This window comes from Perognathus longimembris, chromosome 1 (genome assembly GCF_023159225.1).
Source record: "Perognathus longimembris pacificus isolate PPM17 chromosome 1, ASM2315922v1, whole genome shotgun sequence".
NCBI lineage: Eukaryota > Metazoa > Chordata > Mammalia > Rodentia > Heteromyidae > Perognathus > Perognathus longimembris.
The window spans coordinates 125146248-125168637 of record NC_063161.1 but is presented as its reverse complement, the minus strand read 5'-3'; the positions used below and the strand labels follow the sequence as shown (position 1 = coordinate 125168637).

At 37.9% G+C, this 22390-nt stretch overlaps 1 protein-coding gene across 2 annotated transcripts in view; it reads right to left on the bottom strand.

Annotated features, from left to right (window-relative positions):
* Nucleotides 1-22390, bottom strand: part of Tek (TEK receptor tyrosine kinase) — a 92408-nt gene that overhangs the window by 54955 nt on the left and 15063 nt on the right. For both annotated transcript variants that reach the window (XM_048360047.1, XM_048359968.1), the window contains exon 2: nucleotides 305-616. In XM_048360047.1, coding sequence (XP_048216004.1) covers nucleotides 305-616 — 312 coding nt within the window. The remainder of the gene's footprint in view (nucleotides 1-304; nucleotides 617-22390) is intronic.

Genomic DNA, 22390 nt, shown 5'->3' with positions numbered 1-22390 from the left:
AATATGTTGGAAATGAACTGTACAACTTTGGGGGTTGGGGAGAGTGAAATGGGAAAAAAATGAGGGAAGGGTAACAAGTTTGACATGAAATTTCCTCACTATCTTATGTATGTAACTGTAAACTCTCTGTACATCACCTTGACAATAAACAAAAGAGAGAAAGCAGTACTTAGGAAGAGATAGACAAGGTCTTCAAGCTCTATACACAAGAACTCCTGCAGCCTTTAAGGCAGCAAATGACAAAACCAAATGTGTGGGTATGCCCGCATAGAACACATCTCCCCATCGCTTAGGGATGTGTTACCTTGTTGACGCATCTTCATGGTCCGGATCTTTATGGCCTGTCCTCGAACTCGCCCTTCACAGAAGTAAGCGCCATTGATCTTACTAGCCTTTTCTCTCTTCCAGACAACTTTTTTAGCCCATTCTCTGGTCATATCTTGAGTAACTTCCAGTGGATCTTGGTGCTGGTTCATCAAGGCTTCAAAGTCCCTCCCTATGGTGATAGGCTCATGGGGGTGCCACCCAGAGGCAATGCACGTGAGGGACGTTTCAGCATCAGACACAAGAGGTAGGGAATTGATCAAGATCAGGTCCATGGCACATTCCACCAACCCTGAAAGAAAACAGAGAGAATAATGTATGATGAAACCTATTAAGCTGATCCCATAGGGTAGGCCATCTGGTCTAAAACCTTATCTAAAGATAGGTCTGTGGGAAGTCTCTTTAAAAACTTTCTGATTGTGGGCCTATCTTCCAATGAACAAGAGCCAAAACTCCTCACCAAGGTATTAAGTTCTTCTAGCAACTAGATCCTAATCAACCCCCTGCTCCACTGAGTACCTAGGTTACCAGAGACTGCCTGTTATTCATACCCAAACCAGCCATATCTCATGCCCAATATATTGCCTGAGTCATAGTTAAGTACTTAGTTTGTTGAGTTGAAATGTTAATGACATTATTACTTATTATAATAACTGTTATTAGCTATTAACAGATGCCAATGTTGCACTGCCAAAATAAAGCATTCAAAAGAACCATGCCAAATTCTTAGAACTTCTCTGTCAAATAATTTGCCCAGATCCATACCAAATTTCTAAAGAAAATAGAGAAACCATCACTAAGTAATGTCTTCATTTTCCTCTGAGTCTCATTTTCCTCAAGTTTAAAAAATGGTGCTAAGACCTAACTTTCATAAAAATATCTAATATATATTTAGCCTGTAATAAATAATATAAATATTGCATTATTACTAAGTAGCAATAGGATAAATATCACATTATTATTTAGTAATTATATTTCATAAGACCTGTCTTCCAGTAAAATTAAATAAGCTACAATACACAACTTGCCATGTACTGTGCTATCTAAATAATCAATGACAATATTTGATTTCTCAGTATTGTTTTCTGAGCCCCAAACCTTATCACCTCTCCAACTATTAAAAAATTCTTTCTGATGCCTCCCATTTATTCCATAAGTGATAAAGCATAATGTAATCAAGAAAATCCACAGTTTTTACAACTATGATACAACAAGGAAATCTGCTGAAATTAAATAGAGTGATTGATAGGGAGAGATTGGACTGTATTGTAAACATGTGCAGAAATGTAACACTGAAATCCTCCTTTGTCTAACTTATGCAAGCTAATTTTTAAGTGCCACAAAAGCAAAAGAAAAAAGAGAAGATAAAAGGAAGGAAGGACAGAGGAATGAAGGAAGATAAAGAAAGAAAAGAAGGAAAAAAGTAAGAAAAGAAAGAGGGAGGGAAGGAAGGAAGGAAGGAAGGAAAGAAAGAAGGAAGGAAGGAAAAAAGTAGGAAAGAAAGAAAGAAAAGAATCCAAGCTGGGGTTACATCTCAGTAGCAGAGCACTTGCTTAGAATATGTGAGACACTTGGTTCAATCTCTAATACCACAAAAGAAAAACAAAAGAAAAAGAAACTCCTCTTATTTTATCTTCTCAGTATTTCTTCTCCCCCACCCCACATACCACATTTACCTCCTCTGTATACCTTCCTTTCTGTCTCTCCCTGTCTCTTTTCTGATTTCCTAAGTTTTTAGCATAAGCAGATGGAACTGCCTAGTCTCTCCTCTCTAAATATGGAAGTATCAAGGATGGAAAATATTTTCTAGCTGTCATGATGGTTGACTTCCCAGTTTGTATAAAATGATTAAAGACTGGACCTATCAAGGACATTAGGTGACTGAGGGCCCAACTAATAATCTCAAAGACCTTTGTAAAATGATTCAAATAAGCTAAGGCCATCTCATTTAATGCCCTCTAAATTCTCCCAACCATTCTTTATGTATGCACCATTATCTCAGTTTTATATATGGAGAGATGAAGGCTCGAAAGATTTGGTAGTTTGTTTGATTTATCTTGTTTGATCTACTATCAAAGGCCCAGGTGGGATTCAACTGTTCACTGGTCTTTCAGTCTTTTAATACTTCATGCTGTTTCCTGCCTCAAAAGGAACTCTACTGGAATGCTCTCCTTCACTCTTGGCATCACTCATATCCCATAGAGGCTCATACCATTGCTGATGCCTGCACCAAACACCTTTCCTTACATATTCCAAGTCCTGTTGGAGACTGCTAGTGACTTTCCCCCCCTGCATGTGCACAGCCTGAGGACCTCTGACTAAATACATTAATTAGTATTAATTAATTTATATTTCTATCATTAAGGGTGAAAGTTTTCTAAATGTAAGATGCATGTGAAATTTCATGCATCCTGTATATTTGGGGATTAATATTGCTACAGTGTAGTAAAGATCTAAGTACTCCATCATTATCTGTAGGGAGGTTAATTATTGTTTATATGTCCATATGCTACAGCATCTGCCATGCTAGCAGATGCTTTGCCGTCACAGTTGTTGATTCACAGCGCTCTCAGATGGCCCTTTCACTGAGTTTCCTGTGTGCTACACTCTCCATGGGACTCTTCACAGTAATGGAACTCAGCAAATCTTCACGGTGAACTCAGGGTTATTTAACTCTTTTTCTTGCATTTGAACCTTTTGGATTTAATATTGCTTTTAAAAATGACAATTAACTAAGACATGAAAATATTTTTATACATTGAGAGATGGAAATTATTTGAGACCTGAATTACTACCCATGAGAAGTAAAACTTAAACACAGAGCCATAATTTTCAAACTGCATTTCAAGAAACTGTTATTTTCTGAAAAAGCATTTGTGTTTGCCATACTTTGTAATCAAATACCTGACAGAAACAACTTAAAGGAGGAAGAGTCTATTTGGTGCATAGTTTCAGACGGTTGACCCGAATGTTGTAATGGTGAGATATATGGCTGGTAAGCTGCTTCACCTCATGGCAGGCAGGAATCACAAAGAGAAAGAGGCCAGGGACAAGGTTTCAAGAACCTCCCAAAATGGCTCTACCAGCTGAGAACCAAGTCCTCCTATGAGTCTGTGTGAAACATTAAACCACAGCAGCATTCTAGAAGTTTCTGAGCATAAGAAGGGTGAAACTGACAAAATGAATTCCAGAGACTCACATACATATATACTCTTGCTGAGCCACTCAACATTTCATTTTTCTCTCTCTCTCTTTTTGGGGTGTGTGTGTGTGTGTGTGTGTGTGTGTGTGTGTGTGTGTGTGTGTGTGTGTTCAAGCTCCACAATAGATTCATTTAGGAAGAAAAGTATTTGGCATAATTGAAAACTTATAAAACCTCAAAGGTCTTTCATTTTAACTCCTTTTTTAACAGATGAAAAAAATGAAAGTTTAAACATGCATATCAATTAAAGTAAATTCCACTGAAGCACAACACGCTTGTTCTAATTAATCTGCTTTTTTCCGTATCCAAGTTCAGCACAGCTGCAGATAGTCAAGTTCTAATTAACCTAGCTCCCTGATCTTGAAACACTGGCAAGCCAAGAAGAAAACTCAGGTTAAAACATTACATAGTTGAGTCTATTCCCATGTGCTTTTTGTTACCTCATGATTGTACTGGGTGGAGTTTCACTGCTATATGTTTGCAATAATACATCATATCTTTTGAATAACTGTGTTCATGGTGCTTGGGAAGTCATTCACATTTTTTGCCAATCCTAGGGCTTGGAATCAGGGCCTGAGCATTGTGCCTGGCTTCTTTTTGGCCAAGGCTAGCACTCTACCACTTGAAACACAGCATCACTTCCATCTTTTTCTATTTATGTAGTGCTTTGTGCATGCTAGGCAAGCACTCTACAGCTAAGATACATTTCCAGCCCTCATTCACATTATTTGAAGGTATTCATGGTCATTCTGATGACAGAAGTAGATAACTTAAAGTTCTCAATATTTGAAATGACAATTTGTTTTTCTTGACAAAAAGCACGTTAGAAATCAGGGTACTGAGAATGAATTGAATGGGTACTAGTCAAAAGCATTTACGGAACTAAGGCCCTGGCAATGAGCCATAAAAATATAGGCAACCCAAAAGCTATTGTGGGTTTGACCTTTAGTTCAGTTATTTTAAACAGCTACCTAGAAAAGGAAATTTTTCTGAAGAACATTGTGCCATTTTTATGTCCATTCATCCATTTACTAAACAAATTTATAGAGTACCTTCCATGTGCTAGATATAGCAGTAGGCCCTAGAGACACAGAAATGAATAAAACAGATGTGATTTCAACCCTCTGATAGCTTATAAGCAAATATGAACGAGTGGAGTAGGAAATTAATCACACTGATAAATATAACTTTGGTACCATGATAGGTACTATGAGAGAAAACTACAAGACACTATGGAATACTGAATGTGAATTTCATCAGACTTTACTTGTGTAGTGGGAGGATGGTCTGTGGACATTTAATCTGAAATGATTATTGCAGTTATTGAGGCAAAGCAAGAGAGCTACAATAGAACCCTCCCTGAAAGGATATGCTTTTAGGTAGCAAGTTTTAAAAATGTGAATTAGGAATAATTTTTTAAGAATTATTAGGAATCATTTCTTGAATTTTTCTTCTTACATCAATCCTAAAGTTGGCATAGATTTCTAAATTGGATTCCTAAGACCACTTGGCACTATTTCTCTGTGCCATTCCTGTGGTAAAGTATTTTTGGTCTCCTTTATGCATTCTTGTATCCCTTGAAGAAATCCAGTTCCCAGACTTGTTTCCAACATTTTGATGTCTTTCTTTTTAAATTGTTCTCTGTGATCCCTTTAGGTATATCATTAAGTCTCTGAACAACAGATTCATCCTCCAAGTTCATTCCAAGACAATACTGCCATTTAACAAGAAGATACCAAAGGACACAAGACTAAGTAAGTATTAATTTTGTGATATAGAGCTGGGAATTGAGAGCTAGGAAAGGGCATTCCAGATGTGACTGAGTTGCATCTCAAAACAACAAACTTTTCACCAAGTGTTGTGCCAACCCAGTTTCCCCCAGGGGCATGCTTACTTCTACACCCTTACTTCTCAGGCAGAAGGGGCCATGGTCTATCTACTAGAGAAGATATTATCTTCTTCCTACCTTCAAATGCCAGAAATTTTACATTCAGACAAAATAACAGTTCTACTTAGAATTAAGTTCAGCCAACTGATGAGAATTTTTTGTGTTCCTAGAAATAGAGCACTTATACAGTAAAAGTTTATTGGACATTTGACTCATCTGTGAATTTACATTCAAACCCCATTCTGGGAGGTGCTGAGGTTAGAGGAGATGTAGTATCATCCCATTAAGGACTGTCTACCCTCAAAGGGACCTCAGAGTCTTTCTGGTTTGAGTGTCACTTTATAAAGAAGATTGGTCAGAAGTCCCACAAAGCTTAGTGGTAAAGCCAAGACTTGAGTTTTAATCTCCTTCTAGGGCCCTCTCTGTCAATCTAAAGAGGCATTGTATAAATTACCAATATGTACTGTGAAATAATTCAGAACATTTATAAACCTGGCAGGTGGCACTTGGAGAATCCTAGAGCCTTGAAGAAATGAGGACAACGGAGGTAATAACATTGAGAAGAGGTTGCTAGAAAACGGCAAAGATAGAGGACAAGGAGACTAGAATTACTCAAAAATTTGTTCTGCCTACCTCATAGATAGCCCTAAATCTGAGGTTAATAAACTCTCCCATCTAATTTTCTCCCAAGAGAAGGTGTGATGGTTTGGATGTGAAATGTGCCCAGGGGCCCATGTGTTATGTGCTTGGACCTCAGCTGGAACATGAAGGGAACTTTAAGAAGTGGAGCAATGCTGGAATAGGCCACAGGGAGGAGAAGGAACACTTTTGAAGGTTATAACTGGTCCCAGGTCCTTTTCACTCTCTCTGTGTCCTGTCCATCAGCAGGTGAGTAGGCTCTTCCAGATGCTCCTGATACCATGATATTCTGCCTCACCATAGACCCAAAAACAATAGAGCCAGAGATTAGAAATTTAAAAAAAAAAAAAACCTCTGAAACAATGAGCCAACATGTACCCTCTATCCCTGTGTTTTCTCAGGCATTTTCTCAGCAATGATAAAACTAATGCAGAAGGATGCTCTCTAATTGAGCCATGTTTATCCAGCACCAGGAAATGTGTTCAGTGTGAGACCACTCTGGCTATGGCTTCAAGCCATCTTCTCATTCCATGCTCTTCTCCTGACTCAGTCACCCACCAAATTACTCTTTACCCTTTGTTTCCCCAGAAGAGGTATGCCCACACCCACCAAGACAACACTGCCCAAAGACTCTAGTTTCTTACCTCCCCATTCTTCATGGCCCAATAGAGAAGGCAATTTGGTTGATTTGCTTGCACAAAAAAGAAAATAACCAAGAATCATTCAAAGTGAGAACTATCAGAGGATCAAACAAATGAACTGAACATACAATGTAAGAAACTCAGGACTGAGGTATTTTCAAAAATGAGACTGACAAGAGAAACTCAACCTTCCCAACAGGTATACAATTATACCATAGGGAGGAGAAAACTGACTTCATCATTATCATCATCATCGTCATCATCATCATCATCATTATTTACTAGTTAACACTGTCTTATATACTTTACAAGCACTACCCATTTGAATTCCCACAATATTGAAAGAAAGATTTACATTCTTTCTAGGCTAAAATAAATTACAAAATAATAAAAACACTGAAACTCAAGCCTGTTCAAGAGTATACTTAGGTTCTCACAAAGTAAAAAGATGAAATCTGAACTGATGTCTACTTGATAATAAGTTCTATTAATGAAAATTACTCACCAGTCTAAACACCAGAGAACTCTATTTTGCTCATCTCTAACAATTCCACCTCTAACAATTCACATAATGCTTAGTACATAATAGCTTTGTGCCACACTGATGCATTAACAAAAGATTAAAAATGAGTGAGACTGTCCTTTCATAGATTAGCTCACTGAATAGACAGTAAGTCCTAGGCTCTGTACTATATTCTGTGAGGGAAAATAAGAATCAAGCATGATTAGGCTTCTTTATATTCAGCTCACTCAAAACCATGTATACACTCAAGGCCCCAAAGAAAAATATTGGCATATTTGACTACACAAAATTACCAAAACTTCTTTCCAGCTTTAGAGTATTACATAAATGAAGCTAAATTATCAAATGGGAAAATATTTTATATGTAAAACTTAAGATGAGTATGTGACTATATGAAGAAAATCTGTAAGTCACTAAGACAATAGTAATCTACAGAGGAAGAAAGAAGTAGCCAACCAGTAAGTAGGCTGGGAAACAAGTGGCAAAAATATTTTACATTTCTGTGCATGGAAATGTAATTTCTATTTCTCAAACCCTAGGGTCAAGGCTTGGTCTCGGGACTTGATCCATGAAACATTAACAAATGTGACTGAAGCTGAGGCTTGAAAGGTGTTGGCTCACTGGTTTGCACTCTCTCATTGCTCTACGAACCCTAAGGAGAAGCTTCTACTAACCCGCTGCAGAGTGAGGGACCACATAACGAAGATACGCATTCCACCTGAGTCCAATAGAGCTAACTGCAGGTGTGTAAGTGAACCTGCACAGATCTACAGTTCCAACCATGTCATCATCTGCTCACAGAAATTAGCATTCAAAAGCAATTCATCTTGAATCCAGGTGACTGTTTTGTGCCTCGCACAAGTAACTACTCATGGGACTTGGAAGAGTTTTGATATTGAAGTGCTGCCTCATTTTCTTCATCTGTAAAAATGAGAGAATAGCCTCTAAATATTTTTTTAAATGACAGACTATTTTAATTCTCATGACACAAAGCCAGTTTGACCAAGTAAATCTGCATGAAATCAGGGGCTGTATCAACCCCATGGGAAGGCCTTATTTATTGTTGCTCCAAGTTCAAAGCTAAAATAGCCTTAGGAAGAAGTTCTGGTAATAATGTTTTTGCAATCTGTGGGTGCCTACCCTTCCCTCACTCTCCTTCATACTTTAAACCCTCAGGAGTCAGAAAGTAAAGATTTGCTCCTGTGTTTCCTTCAATGCCTTTTGATTCTTGTTTCCTTCTTACAGGGCTGAGCCTAACAGGAAACCAATCATTTTAAGTGCTTCTTGAAAAGGAGTACAGACAGGTTTAGGCAAGTCATAGCAGAGCATCACAAGGCCCAAAAGCTATACCCTTATGAACACCTAAGATGATGCTAAGTGAAATGAACTCCATGTTATGGAGACAGTTGTTATATCACAGTTGTAACTACTTTCAACGTCCCATGTGTATCTGTAGCTTCTATTATTGATGATGTTCTTGTATCACCTTCCTGTGGTTGTACCTACACTATCTCTGTAATCTTATCTGAGTATATTGGAAATCGTGTATACTGGTATTGGAACTAGGAAATTGAAAGGGAATACCAAAATTGAGAGACACAGGGTAAAAAAAGACAAACAACTACAAAAGCAATACTTGGAAAACTGTTTGGTGTAAGTGAACTGAACACCTCAGGGCGGGGGAGGGTAAGGGGGAGGGGGAGGGGGGTATGAGGGACAAGGTAACAAACAGTACAAGAAATGTATCCAATGCCTAACATATGAAACTGTAACCTCTCTGTACATCAGTTTGATAATAAAAATTTGAAAAAAAAAAAAAAAAGAAAAGGAGTACAGAACCACATGCAGCTTGGTGGTGAGATAGCTGCCTTGGAGAGGCAGGGCAAGAAGACTACCAGTAATGAACCTGGGCTTTTGTATGGGCCATTGTACTGAATCTCATAGAGACCATCCACATGATCTAAGTCAAAGGTATGTGTCTCTGGGGCCTGAGAACCATTCCCTACATAGTCTTCATTGTCCTATTTCTCTCTTTAAAAAGAAAATCTCACTACCTGGCCTAGATTGGCATTCAATTTATGGTCCCTTGCCTAAGATTTGCAATTGCCAGGATTACAGGCGTATGCCTCCATACCCAGCTTTCTTCTTTGTCTTGAAAAGTAAATTGGTGGACAGTTAATATTCTAATCATGCCAATCGTTCTGTGGAATATATTTGCTTTAAAATCATACTGACTTCAGTCTTCTACATCCATATTTTAGCATCAAAATGTTGGTCAAAGTATCTTTTTTAAAAGAATGTTATAAAGGTTAAAGCCAGGCTAGCTACCCAGAGCTACACAGGATGCTGAGCTCTGAGGATCATGCTTCAAAGCCATCCTGGGAAGGAAAGTCTGTGAGACTCTTATCTCCAATGAACCACCAGAAAACTGGAAGTGGAGCTGTGGCTCAAAGTAGTAGAGCATTAGCCTTAGTGAAAAAGCTCAGGGACACTCCCCAGGCCCTCAGTTCAAGCCCTATGACCACCACCACCAACAACAACAAATTAAATAGATCTTCTACATGAAAATGCCTATGATCACAAAAGTATTTCCTGCAGGAAAGCTGAATAACTTTCTTGCCATTTTGTAATAATAGAAACCCTACTGGTCTTCTAACCCTAATTCTCTCCCCCCCCAAAAAAATATCTTTCATTAGTTAAATATAGACCTAATGATAAAATGTACATTGCAAATATTACTGAGTGTATCCTTCCTCCTCTTCCCCATTGTGTACTGTGCTTCTCTTCCCTGGATATTCAGAAGATATTCAGAATCATCAATCCCTCTGGCTCACTATTGAGATCATGACCTTTGTTAAGTAGTAGAAGAGGATGAGGAGCCCTGGATTCATATTATCTGGCTTAGCGTGGCCTGTGTAATGATTCCTCCAATTTCCTCCCCACTGAGTCATCAGCAGAAGCCCCAGGCCTTGCGAACAGTTTCTCTCTAGGTTCCTTGTTATGGGAATCTATTGTCCTTTGGGCCTTTTGTGCTAAAGGAGCTTGTCTCCATTTTTCAAAAAATCTATACACTTCCAAACCTGGCACATTCGCCAGTTCAAACTCTAACTGGAAATTCTTTTTTTCCAATCAAACTCAAGCCTAAATGTCTCTAGAGACGTGAAGAGAAGACTTGAGAGTGTTCATGGGTGACTATATTTAGGGTAATCCTCTTGGGCCCACTCCAGGTCCACTTTTATTCCAACAGCAAATGACACCAGTTCAAACACACTGGAAATTCTAGAAATCATGTCTAGGACCTTTATATTCACTGTCTGTATTGCCCTCCGACACTTTTCCTCTCTGGCTGAACAATTGCTTGCCCAAGACATGGTTTATTCGCTCATCTATCCGGGAGACAGACAGATAGCACAGAGCAGAGGTTGTGTCTTACGAACCACAGAGACTTGATACCTAGTGACAGTTTATGATCTTAAGCCTAGCAGCTGCCATGCATCTCATCACACTAATGGCTCTAGAGGACAGCTCTTCCTTATCTCCTTAAGAAAATGATGTAAGATCTGCATAGATTTTCCTGGCAGCAAGGAGACAGGGCCTATCTGTAGAGTTTCTTGAAGGAAAGCTGCCACAGACATGAAAAGCCAGATGAGCAATTTCATCAAACATTATAGCTAAGATATTCTGACCATGGGCCAGAACCATTTTACAGTCACATTGGATGCACAATTTGGTTACTGGATTTTGTTGTTGTTGCTATTGTTGTTAGTTTCATTTCTGTGGGTTATTTATTTATTTTTGAGACAAGGTCTTAATGTTGCTCAGGCTAGCCCTGAACTCTCAAGATCAAGCAATCTTCCCCCCTCAGCCTTCTAGATAGCTGGTCATACAAGTGTGTACCACCTATACCCAGCTAGTACACTGATTTAGGAATCATAATATAAATAGTCTCACTTGCGAACACCAGACCCCTTCTCCATCTATTATTCTACCCTTTACTATCAAGCTTTGAGCCTGTGGAGGCTCCCTGTGTCCTGCTGGTCCCAGAAAAAGGGTAGCTCCAGCAAGGTGGAATGTAGAGGAGAGCGTGGCCTGTGTCACTGTTCCTCTAACTCCCTCCCTACTGAAGCACCTGCTTTCTAGGTCCACACTTATCTGAAGCAACACCCAAGAATAGACAAAATAGTGGATTGGCAGGGACATGGAGGAGCAAGGCTTTGTACCTGTCCCTTAGCCCCCAGCCTTGAAGAGGTCCCTTGGGCACCTCCCTAGTACTGCTATTTCCCTAAGGAACACAGTTCACAAATCATTGCTGTCAAGAGCAGTATTTCACTTGTGCAAGAACAATTACTATAGTTATTGCAAATAGTTACAAGTTATTAAGTACAGACCACAGTCTGGATACATTAGGCATATTATTTTTTAAGTCTTAAAGCCGTTGCATGATTTGGATCTTCTGTCTTCATACAATGAGGAAACTCACTTAGACAAAATAGGAGCAGTGACACCTAAATGAGACCTCAGATCTAAAACATCCAGAATTCGCAGCCTTTCCGGTTCCCTGACAGTTTGGCAGAGAGGGCTTACCATATGCACTGTTTGATAGAGTGTCCATTTGCCTCTGTTCTTTGATCAGCACAGTAGGACATGAGCAGTCCATGCACTTGTGTGAGACTATGGCACCAAAATAGCAAATTTCCCTTGAAGCTCACTTCCCGTTTACCCTCCATGCCAAGACTCAGGGAATGGCAATGGCCTTAACCCAGAGATTATGGCCTAACCAGTGCAGAAGAATTCATTTCTATTTTCATAAGGAACTCCCAGAATTTCAGCTATCACCTAGGCATTACAAATCTGGATCTCGCATTCTAAACTCCCCTCAGCTATAAACACAGGCTTTGAAAAAGCCAATGAATATTTAGATAAGCATCTTAAATATCATATGCCCAGAATGAGCTCAGCCTCTGTTTTTTCTTCTTAACATCCCCTTCTCCTCCTTGCTCCTTTCTGAAGGTCCCATCATTCCAGTCATAGGTGGTTGAAAATTGAAGTACCATCATTTCTTTCTCTCCTTCCCTGTCAGCATTCAGTCCCCACAGCATGTCCATTCTAGCTTTGTGCTGTTTCTCCCAGAAAACTCCTTTCCATACCCCCACTCTCTCACTTAGACTACTGTAGAGACAGTTATCATTTTAATATTTTTCTTATTATTATGAAAAAACTCTTCTTAGAAAACCATTTTAAAAGAACTTTAGACTCAAAAAAGGCAGAGAAAAAATATAACTACATAAAGAAAAACTAGAAGTTTATAAGATAGGCCTAATTAACAAGGTCAAATTCATAGTAGCAAGCAGCTAAAATCTATTTTAACATTTAGAGAAAAACAAGAAGTTAGATAGTTCCTGTTGAGATGATATTTTAAATCACAAAAAATCCTATGCATAAATTTCAGCTAATAAAATTTATAATACGTGTTAAATTATTTTACTAAGAAATACAAGTTCCTATGGTCAATAAAAGTAAAATGTACGAATTATGTCAGAGACAATTGGTTTTGCTAATGAATTTATATAATATGAGACTTTTTTTTTTTTTTTTGGCCAGTCCTGGGCCTTGGACTCAGGGCCTGATCACTGTCCCTGGCTTCCTTTTGCTCAAGGCTAGCACTCTGCCACTTGAGCCACAGCGCCACTTCTGGCCGTTTTCTGTATATGTGGTGCTGGGGAATCGAACCCAGGGCCTCATGTATACGAGGCAAGCTCTCTTGCCACTAGGCCATATCCCCAGCCCCATGAGACTTTTTTTAAAGGTAGAAATCTTATTTAAAAAATGTATATGTGCCAGTTCTGGGTCTTGAACTCAGGGCCCTATCCCTGATCTTTTGTGCTCAAGGCTAGTGCTGTACCACTCAAGCCACCGCTCTACTTCTAGCTTTTTAGTGGTTATTTGGAGATAAGAGTCTCATGGACTTTCCTGTCTGGGCTGGCTTTGAACTGTGACCCTCAAATCTCAGCCTCCTGAGGAGCTATATTACAGGTGTGAGCCACAGGTGTCTGGCTATAATCTATAAATTCTTTTAAGCCAGAATGGTCCTGTTACTCACCTTAAAATGAATAGCTAGAAAAATAAAAACTGCTCTTTACTTCACTTTTGAAAAAAACAAAAATCCTGATTATTAGCAAATAAGTTCACCAACTTGGTAAATGAGTTCTCTACTACAGATACAGAGTATTTATCCAGAAGGCAAGAATACAATAATATATTGCAATTATATTTATAGATGACTTAACTGACTATTAAATGCAAAGGGTCAGTATGAAATAAATATGATAAACTTTAAATACATAAGAAGGTATTTTACGTTCTTAACTAGAAAGGTAGAATGTTGGAAAGAAAAACAAACACTTTTGCTAGGTACTAGTGGCTCATGCCTGTAATCGTAGCTACTCAGGAGGCTGAGATCTGAGGATGTACTTCAAAGCCAACCCAGTCAGTAAGACGCTTATCCCCTCCAATAATTACCTAAAAACTGGAAGTGAAGCTGTGGCTCCAAACGGTAAAGAGCCAGCCTTGAGCAAAACAGCTCCAGGACAGTCCCATTATAGACAAAAAGAAAAGAAAGAAAACACTTTCTAAATTGATGTGAAACATAATATAACAGTTATCAAAATTCAACAAGCATGTGAAAGGAAGAAAAATGAGAAAAGACAAGCAATGCAATATGCTATACAAATATGGCCAACATGTAATACTGTATGCGAAGTAGTTTAACTTGCCTCAGTCTAACCCACATCTCTATTTAATCAACTCAATATGGGAAGTCAGTACTGAATTGCCTGTCTGTATTGACACCAAGTTGAGAGGCATAGGTGAGTGTCAGCAAGAACTGTATGAATGAAACTAAATAAAAACTGAAGCCAAGGATCAGCTTCAGAGAAGCCATGAGAATGTAAGTGCCCTGGAAATTCACAAGGGAAACTTCACAGTGGGCATTTGAATTCCTCAGCTAGAGATATAAAATTTAATCTTATCTAGAAAATGTGAACAGTGTCGGTATCTGGATGATAGTATTATATACACAGAATTAAAAGATAAACATTTTAACATTTGAATTCTCCAGAAGGCAAGCACAGGACTTTGTACTCTACATACTAAGCTTTAGATTTATGCTAGCACTTTCTTCATGGAAATGACCTCAAGATGTCTCCACTATCTCCAGATGCCTCAAGATAGGTCATAGGAAGCTTAGCACGGCTGATCTAAAGAGCAATACGGTCTGGTCAGATCCTGGAGATAGACTTCTATATATGCCACCTTAATACAAGTCCATAAACAAGTGCTTCAGCTTCTGTATAATGGAGGTAACTATATTTACATCAAAGCATTTCCCTGGGGATGTAGAGATGTACACATACATACAGAAATGTTTTTGTAAATTTTAAGAATGTTGTGGGAAAAGAGTAGGAAGGATAGGCAGGCAGAATAGAGGGAAAGAGGGATGGGAAAAGGTTGATAAATGGGTATTGAGTGATAGGTAGGAGAAATAAGCTGTTTGACACAATAGAAAGATTTTACTGGTCATGATAATATCCTGTAGACTTTAAGAAACTAGAGAAAATGATTTGGATCTTTTCATCACAAAAGATAAATGATTATTAGAGAGATTAACCTTGATTTTGAACAGTATACAATGAATTCATGTATCAAAACATCATAATACGGGGCTGGGGATATGGCCTAGTGGCAAGAGTGATTGCCTTGTACACATGACACCCTAGGTTCAATTCCCCAGCACCACATATACAGAAAATGGCCAGAAGTGGCACTGTGGCTCAAGTGGCGGAGTGCTAGCCTTGAGCGAGAAAAGAAGCCAGGGACAGTGCTCAGGCCCTGAGTCCAAGCCCCAGGACTGGCAAAAAAAAAAAAACATCATAATACCCCCTAAGTATGTACAATTTTTATATACATATTTATACGTATACATGTTCTCTTTTAAAAGAAAAATATATGATTGAAATCATGACTGATGATAAATGGAATGATTTGTGAGTCCCTAAAATTAGAAGGCTAATGAAGGGAAAAGGGGTGAGTCTTCTGCAAAATAGCCACAACTACCCCTCAGTATAACCCCTTAACAATAACAATAAGATTACTTTTTTAAAATAGCCACAAGCAGATCCTTCTGAGGTGCAATTTGCCTGCAGAGTTAATTACCAGGAAAAGCTAATATTTGTGGCAGCATTTTTTGTTGTTTTTTGTTTGTTAAATCTACAGACACAGAAGAGTTCCAAAGCACAAGCTAATGAACACTGCCAAGCTCAATTACAAATTCTCCCCAGATTAATCATGGCAAGCCACAACAGAATTCTTTTACATTTATTTTTGTTCATTTCATCCTTGTTTTTATATAATAATAGTGCATAGGAGGGATAAAAATATGGGCAAGAAGCTGTATAAATAATAGAGGCACAGTCATCATAACTATTCCTTAAAACTCGGAGCTATATTCCCCCTAAGTCTTGGTATGCTGATTCATGCTACTAAAATTTCTATTCTCTTTATTTATTTCTTCATTAACTGGATCTTACTTCTAGTTACAGATCTCAAACTATTTAAGGATGATTACCTGACTCAACCTAAAGATAATACACATTTGTAGTCTCAGATTACAGCTGGAAGACAAAATTGACCATCTGTTCTAGAAACTGAAATCTAAAATCTCTGGATTCCAAATTTTAAAACATGACTAATTAGCCAGAACCCTAGGTTTCAAATATAACTTATGATTCCCATAATATAGGCCCTAGAGGAATTAAAAACCAGCTAAATTGATTTTAGTGCTTAGATTGTGTAATGTAGAATGTGTTCAAAGAAAGCCAAAATGTTGCTCTATTGCAAGTGATTGAAATTAAAACTTGGCTGAGGTCTGTGGAGCTAATTTCAATTTTTTACTGTTTAAAGGGAGCAATGCTGACATGTCCACTTGGAAATCACTATGTTCAAGCACTAAAGCCTTCAACCTCCTTAAAAACATCAAGTTTGTGGCCAATAAATCTCACAGAGTAAACAAGGTGATGCTAACGCTTAATACTGAGTACAAATATTAATAGTAACTTAGTACCAGTTCATCCACCTCAAACTCAGTTGAATGGAAGGGATACTTCACCACACCAATGACAAAAATCAGTGGCATAAAGTCTCTGATTTAGAATGCATTCCTTCTAAAATTGTCAAACTTTCAATCACGGCATTATACTTACTACTAGCTGTTACACATAGGCCATGATTACCTGGTTTCCAGCCTACAGCAAATGGAAGATGCAAATCTACTTTCCATGTCTCATATTTCAGTTTCAAACTTGCATTTCTCTCATTGCCTTGGAAATAATTCCCCATGTAGAATACCCATCTGTAACTTGCAGCTCAGGGTGGGGATGTCTTTTCCTAAACAAATCTTCCAGCTGCAATCAGCAGTTCCCAAGTGTGTTCTGATTGAAGTGAAACATGATCACAGAGAGAGACTCCCAGCTGGGTGGACCTGGCCCTCACCAGCCCCTCAGGTATGTTCTTAGAGCCATTGGAGCTCTCTCACACCAGTTTGAAAGGCTGCAGTCGAATAGGAGAGTTATGGAAAGATGAAACATGCTTTGGTAATTGATTTGGACGTAATCATTAATAGGCAGCAATGAAGTGAGGATATTAGCTTTCAGTGTTGGATGTGTCACACAGCCACTGTAATAACGAAGTGGTACAGTGAGAAGTGGTGAAGGACCATGCTGTATATAGTCCTCACCTAACCCAAACTCAGTTGACTGTGACTTCTAAGCTTATAAGGCAAATGGAGAAGCAAATATCAAGAGAGTCTCCCTTCAATGCTGGGAATTCTTGGACATTTCCAGCTATTTTATGACCCTAAAAATAAGTCATGTCTTCTCCAGATTTTCCTAATAATTAATATAGATATTATTTCTAATTAATATACATATGACTTTCTAATCCCATTTCTAGTATGTACCTTCACACTCCATTACTCGTCCTATTCTTCAGGTTAGAGTCTAAGGGCTAAGAGGATGACCACAAGAAGGCATTTGTTTCACACTACAGTAGCATGGGCCTCATGCATTAACTCAGTGATTTTGCTTTCCATGGAGGTCCTTCCATTTTATAGCCAGCAATTCTATGGTAAATTAACACCCTTGGGTTTCTTTTTTCTCTCTGAGCTTTCATCATACAAAACACCATATACAAGTGTGCTTACAGTGTGTTTAAAAATAACAATAACAAATGTTTAATCCAAACAACAAAACCTGTCTCTGTCATTTTCTATTCTCTCATCCTCTTTCTACAAATAAATATAGGTATTTTCTTATATTACTAAGAAATATATTGATTGAGTTGGGAGAGATATGTGAGAATGTTGAAAGTATGACGTTAGTCATGATTTATTATAGTCATAAGTTCCTTTGTTGAATGGTAACTCTTTTGTACAGCTTCTTAAAGATTAAAAAGAAATTTAAATAAATACATGGACCGGTGCCAGAGAGAGAGAGAGAGAGAGTTAAACTATTGGCTAAATTTCTTAGATGCTTTTCTATATGTCCAAGCTTTTCTGCAGACAGGAATTATTTCATAATCAGAAAAATTCATGTTTTCATGAAGCTAAAGCACACAGATGTTATCTAGTTTGAAATAATTACCCAGAGTTCTGATTTTCAGGTTTTTTCCCTCAAACTTCTATGTCAACTGAATACCATGAAACAAACACTTCCCATTGCCTCTTTTTATTTCAGTTGGCCATCTGAATACCCCAATAAAAATGTCCAAGTGAGAGGTTGTCTCTGAAATCTATTTATTTCTACAGTAACGTTGCTTTAATGAGTATCACAATAGCCATACACATTTTATAGACTCAAAATAAACAATCTTGATAAATGTGAATCATTTTTAGACTATTTGGTGATAGTAATTTGATTTTTAAAAACCAGAGTATTCTTAAAAATCTCAAAAATAATGTTTAAAGCTATTTCAAAGCATTTTGAATAAACATTATATAAAAAAAAGACCTATCCTTATTGTAAAACATCACCTCAGCTTTATCCAAACACAAAGACAAGAAAAGTTTGGGAACTAACATTTTGATATGGAACTTTCATTTTTTCCACAGAACATATGTAAGGGAGAAACTGCAGAGACCAACTTAGTTTTTTTTATAGGTTGAAATAGAATACAATTTCATATCCTGAATGCTTACTTAATCTTATCATAACATTTTAAAGGCGCTTGCTCTAGTCTGCCAAGTTTTCTCTAAAAAGCTGCAACACAGGAGAGTGACCTCTCACCAGTCCTGGCACATATTAGTGAGCTTTCTCACTTGTTTTTAATCTTTGTAGTCTGACATTGAAAAAAAATGTTGTTTCATTTTGATTCAATTTTAATGTTCTTACAGAGCGAACTTTTTATATGCTTATTAGCAATTTGCAGTTCTCCTTTTATGAACTAGTTTTCTCTATTTCTTTTCTGTTTTTTCTCTTTCTCCCTCTCCCCCGTGTGTGTGTGTGTTAAAATAAGGGCCTCACTCTGGCTTAGCCAGTGTTTTACATCCCCAACTTTCTTTCTTTTGGTATTTTTTCCTTTATTTCTATCAGTTCAATCAGGTTTTTGTTGTTTGTGGTAGAGGTGGTGGTGTTTCTTGTGCCAGTCCTGAGACTTGAATCTAAAGGATTGGTCCTATTTCTGGGCTTTTTTTCCCCCCTCTCTCTTTGTCTCTCTTTGATCATGACTAACATTCTACAGCTTGTGCCACAACTTCACTTCTGGCTTTTTAGTGGTGAATTGGAGATAAGAATCTGCCAGGGCTGGCTTCAAACACTCATCCTCAGATCTCAGCCTCCTGAGTAGTTTTATAGGCTTGAGCCACCAATGCTCAGCTTCAACTCACATTGTTGTTGTTATTTTTAATGTTACTTTAATTCTTTATTTGCCATATTTTTCACAAGTATTTTTCTCTTTATGTTTTTTTTGTTGTTTTTTAAATAGTTCTTTTTTTCCAAGCAGAAGGCCAATTTTCCTAGAACTACTATTTTTTTCTCCAATGACTTGTGTCCTTCATAAGAGATCATGTATGCTTCCTGTGTATCTGTGTTTACAAAGTCTTGGGGCCACCTTCCACTGTTATTAGAGCATTATACTCTGCCTTAAGATCTCGTAGAGTTATTCCTAAGATACTGTTGGGCTTTTCCAGAACCTTCTTTTTGGACAATGCATACCTCCTTTTGCTTCCTCCCATTTTCCCCCAATTTATTTATTTGTTTCCCCAATTTATATAGTTAATCTTCTTTTTTTTTTTTTTTTTTTTTTGGCCAGTCCTGGGCCTTGGACTCAGGGCCTGAGCACTGTCCCTGGCTTCTTTTTGCTCAAGGCTAGCACTCTGTTACCTGAGCCACAGCGCCCCTTCTGGCCGTTTTCCATATATGTGGTGCTGGGGAATCGAACTGAGAGCTTCATGTATAGGAGGTAAGCGCTCTTGCCACTAGGCCATATTCCCATCCTTTTTTTTTTCTTTTTTGAGGTTGAAAAATTATGGTTGTTCTAAAACCATTTTAGTTGAGCCAATTAGTAAACTTAGTAAAGCTTTCAAACACTGAAAGAAGAAATGAAGAGCCCTCTGTTACTAGCTTGATGGGTAAAGTTCATTGACGACATCTTTTGGGGAAGACCTTCCAAGGACATTTCTCTCCCAGTTTCTACTCCCTGAGTCCTATCTTTCTTGGACTGGGTTGGATGGGCCACATTGGGCTTGCATCTCTATAGTTCATTTTCAACATGGTGTCTTGTGAGTACCACTGCAGACATCCTTATTTTTTTTTATAGTAACCTTATAATTATTCAGTGAGGTTTCAAAACTGATATCCTGAGGGCAGTGAGACATATTAGGAAGCAATATTTAAAACATATGGGATGAAAACAATCAAGCATTGCTCTAAAGAGGTAAGAAAATAATAACCAAAGTGCATATCAGTTTTTTGAAAGTAAGCATTACAAAGATGTCTCTTTTCCCCAAGTCATCAGTTTTGTGGAAATTCAATCATGTGTTGAATCTCTAGTGTGGCTAGGGCTAGGCGCAACAGAAACTACAGAATCCAGGGATCATGCTTCTAAGATGAGAAAATACTTATGCTGGGAGGACCAGCTGGCTGAGGCCATTATAGGGAGTGGCAAGTCATCTGGGACCTTGCATTTTTTTTGTTGCTTATCCTAAATTATGGAGGAAATCTCTTACAGGGCGGGTCTTCGGATGAACCACTTGGAGCTGAGAATGGAGTCAAAGCTGAAATCCATGCCCTACATGTCTAACAATACAATGTCCTGCTCAGATAGGCTGTGTTTTTACAGAGTGGTATATGCAGAGTGGGCAATGGGTATTGTGAAAGTGGCATTGCCTAGAACAGCAGAGGCAGTGGAAGACAGAGAACAAAGGAGCAGGTCGGGAGTTGAAGATAGAGTATAGTCGATGTACTGTTTCGCACACTGCCCAGCACAATTCCCTTCCTCTCTGACCTATCAAAAATGCCATGCTACTAACTCTGTGGAATCAAATTTTATTAAATTAAAGTATTGAACCATCATTTTTTTTGCAAATAACATTTACTTTATTATTATTGTCTTATATGAAGACAGCTCATCCATTGTTAAACTTCACCTCCAATAAAGTCTTTCCCCACTATTAATTAGTTCAAATGAAATTTTTTTTCCAATTTTTATTATCAAACTGATGTACAGAGAGGTTACAGTTTCATACGTTAGGCATTGGATACATTTCTTGTACTGTTTGTTACCTTGTCCCTCATACCCCCCTCCCCCCTCCCCTTTACCCTTTCCCCCCATGAGGTGTTCAGTTCACTTACACCAAACAGTTTTCCAAGTATTGCTTTTGTAGTTGTTTGTCTTTTTTTACCCTGTGTCTCTCAATTTTGGTATTCCCTTTCAATTTCCTAGTTCCAATACCAGTATACACGGTTTCCAATATACTCAGATAAGATTACAGAGATAGTGTAGGTACAACCACAGGAAGGTGATACAAGAACATCCTCAATAATAGAAGCTACAGATACACATGAGACGTTGAAAGTAGTTACAACTGTGATATAACAATTGTCTCCATAACATGGAGTTCATTTCACTTAGCATCATCTTAGGTGTTCATAGGGTATAGCTATTGGGCCTTGTGAACCATCATTTAAAAAATGATGTTTCTTGAAACAAACCCCAAGAAATGGAAACAAGAGAGTTTTGTTATTCTGCTTTGGGTTTTTTTGTTTGTTTGTTTTTCTCCTTTGTTGCTGTATTTTTAATTCTGTACATGTTTTCTTGTTAGGGGAGGGTAAAGAGGAGCACAGAAATAGTGGGAAAAGGGATGAACAAATGCAGTTTGGTTACTCATGAGACACTATGTTGAAAATGAATTATACAACTTATTGAGGAGTAAGGATGGGAGGGAAAAACTGAGAGACACTGTTTAAAAAGAAATGTGCCCAATATCTGACTTATATAACTGTAACATCTCTGTATATCACCTTTACAATGACAATAAAACTATATTAAAAAGAAAACTATTCAGAAGATTAAATGAGTTACTATATCAATAAAGGGATGAATAAATTATTAACAGATAGTAGTAACAGTATATCCTTTTATAAATAAGAGATATATCATCATTTCTGATTATTTTTCTATCTTCATAAAGAGGATGAAAGAAATAACACAGTCTCTCAGTTCTGGATAAAACTTGCTTTTCTTCTGATTAGGAAGCTATGGGCATGTCAAATTGTAACCTTCCTTTTTATTTATTGTCAAAGTGATGTACAGAGGGGTTACAGTTTCATATGTAAGGCAATGAGTACATTTCTTATCAAACTTGTTACCTCCTCCCTGGTTTTCTCCCACCTTTCCTCTTCCCAATTCCCTCCCCCTAACTTGAGTTATGCAGTTGGTTTACGGCATATTGTCTTGTAAGTATTGCTGTTGCATTGATTCGCCTTTTACCCTTTGTCTCTCCATTTTGATGTTCCCTTTCTCTTCCCTAGGTCCGATAAACACACACACACACACACATACACACACACACACACACACACACACTAGTTAGGGTAGCGAAATCAGTTACAGTGACATCAGAA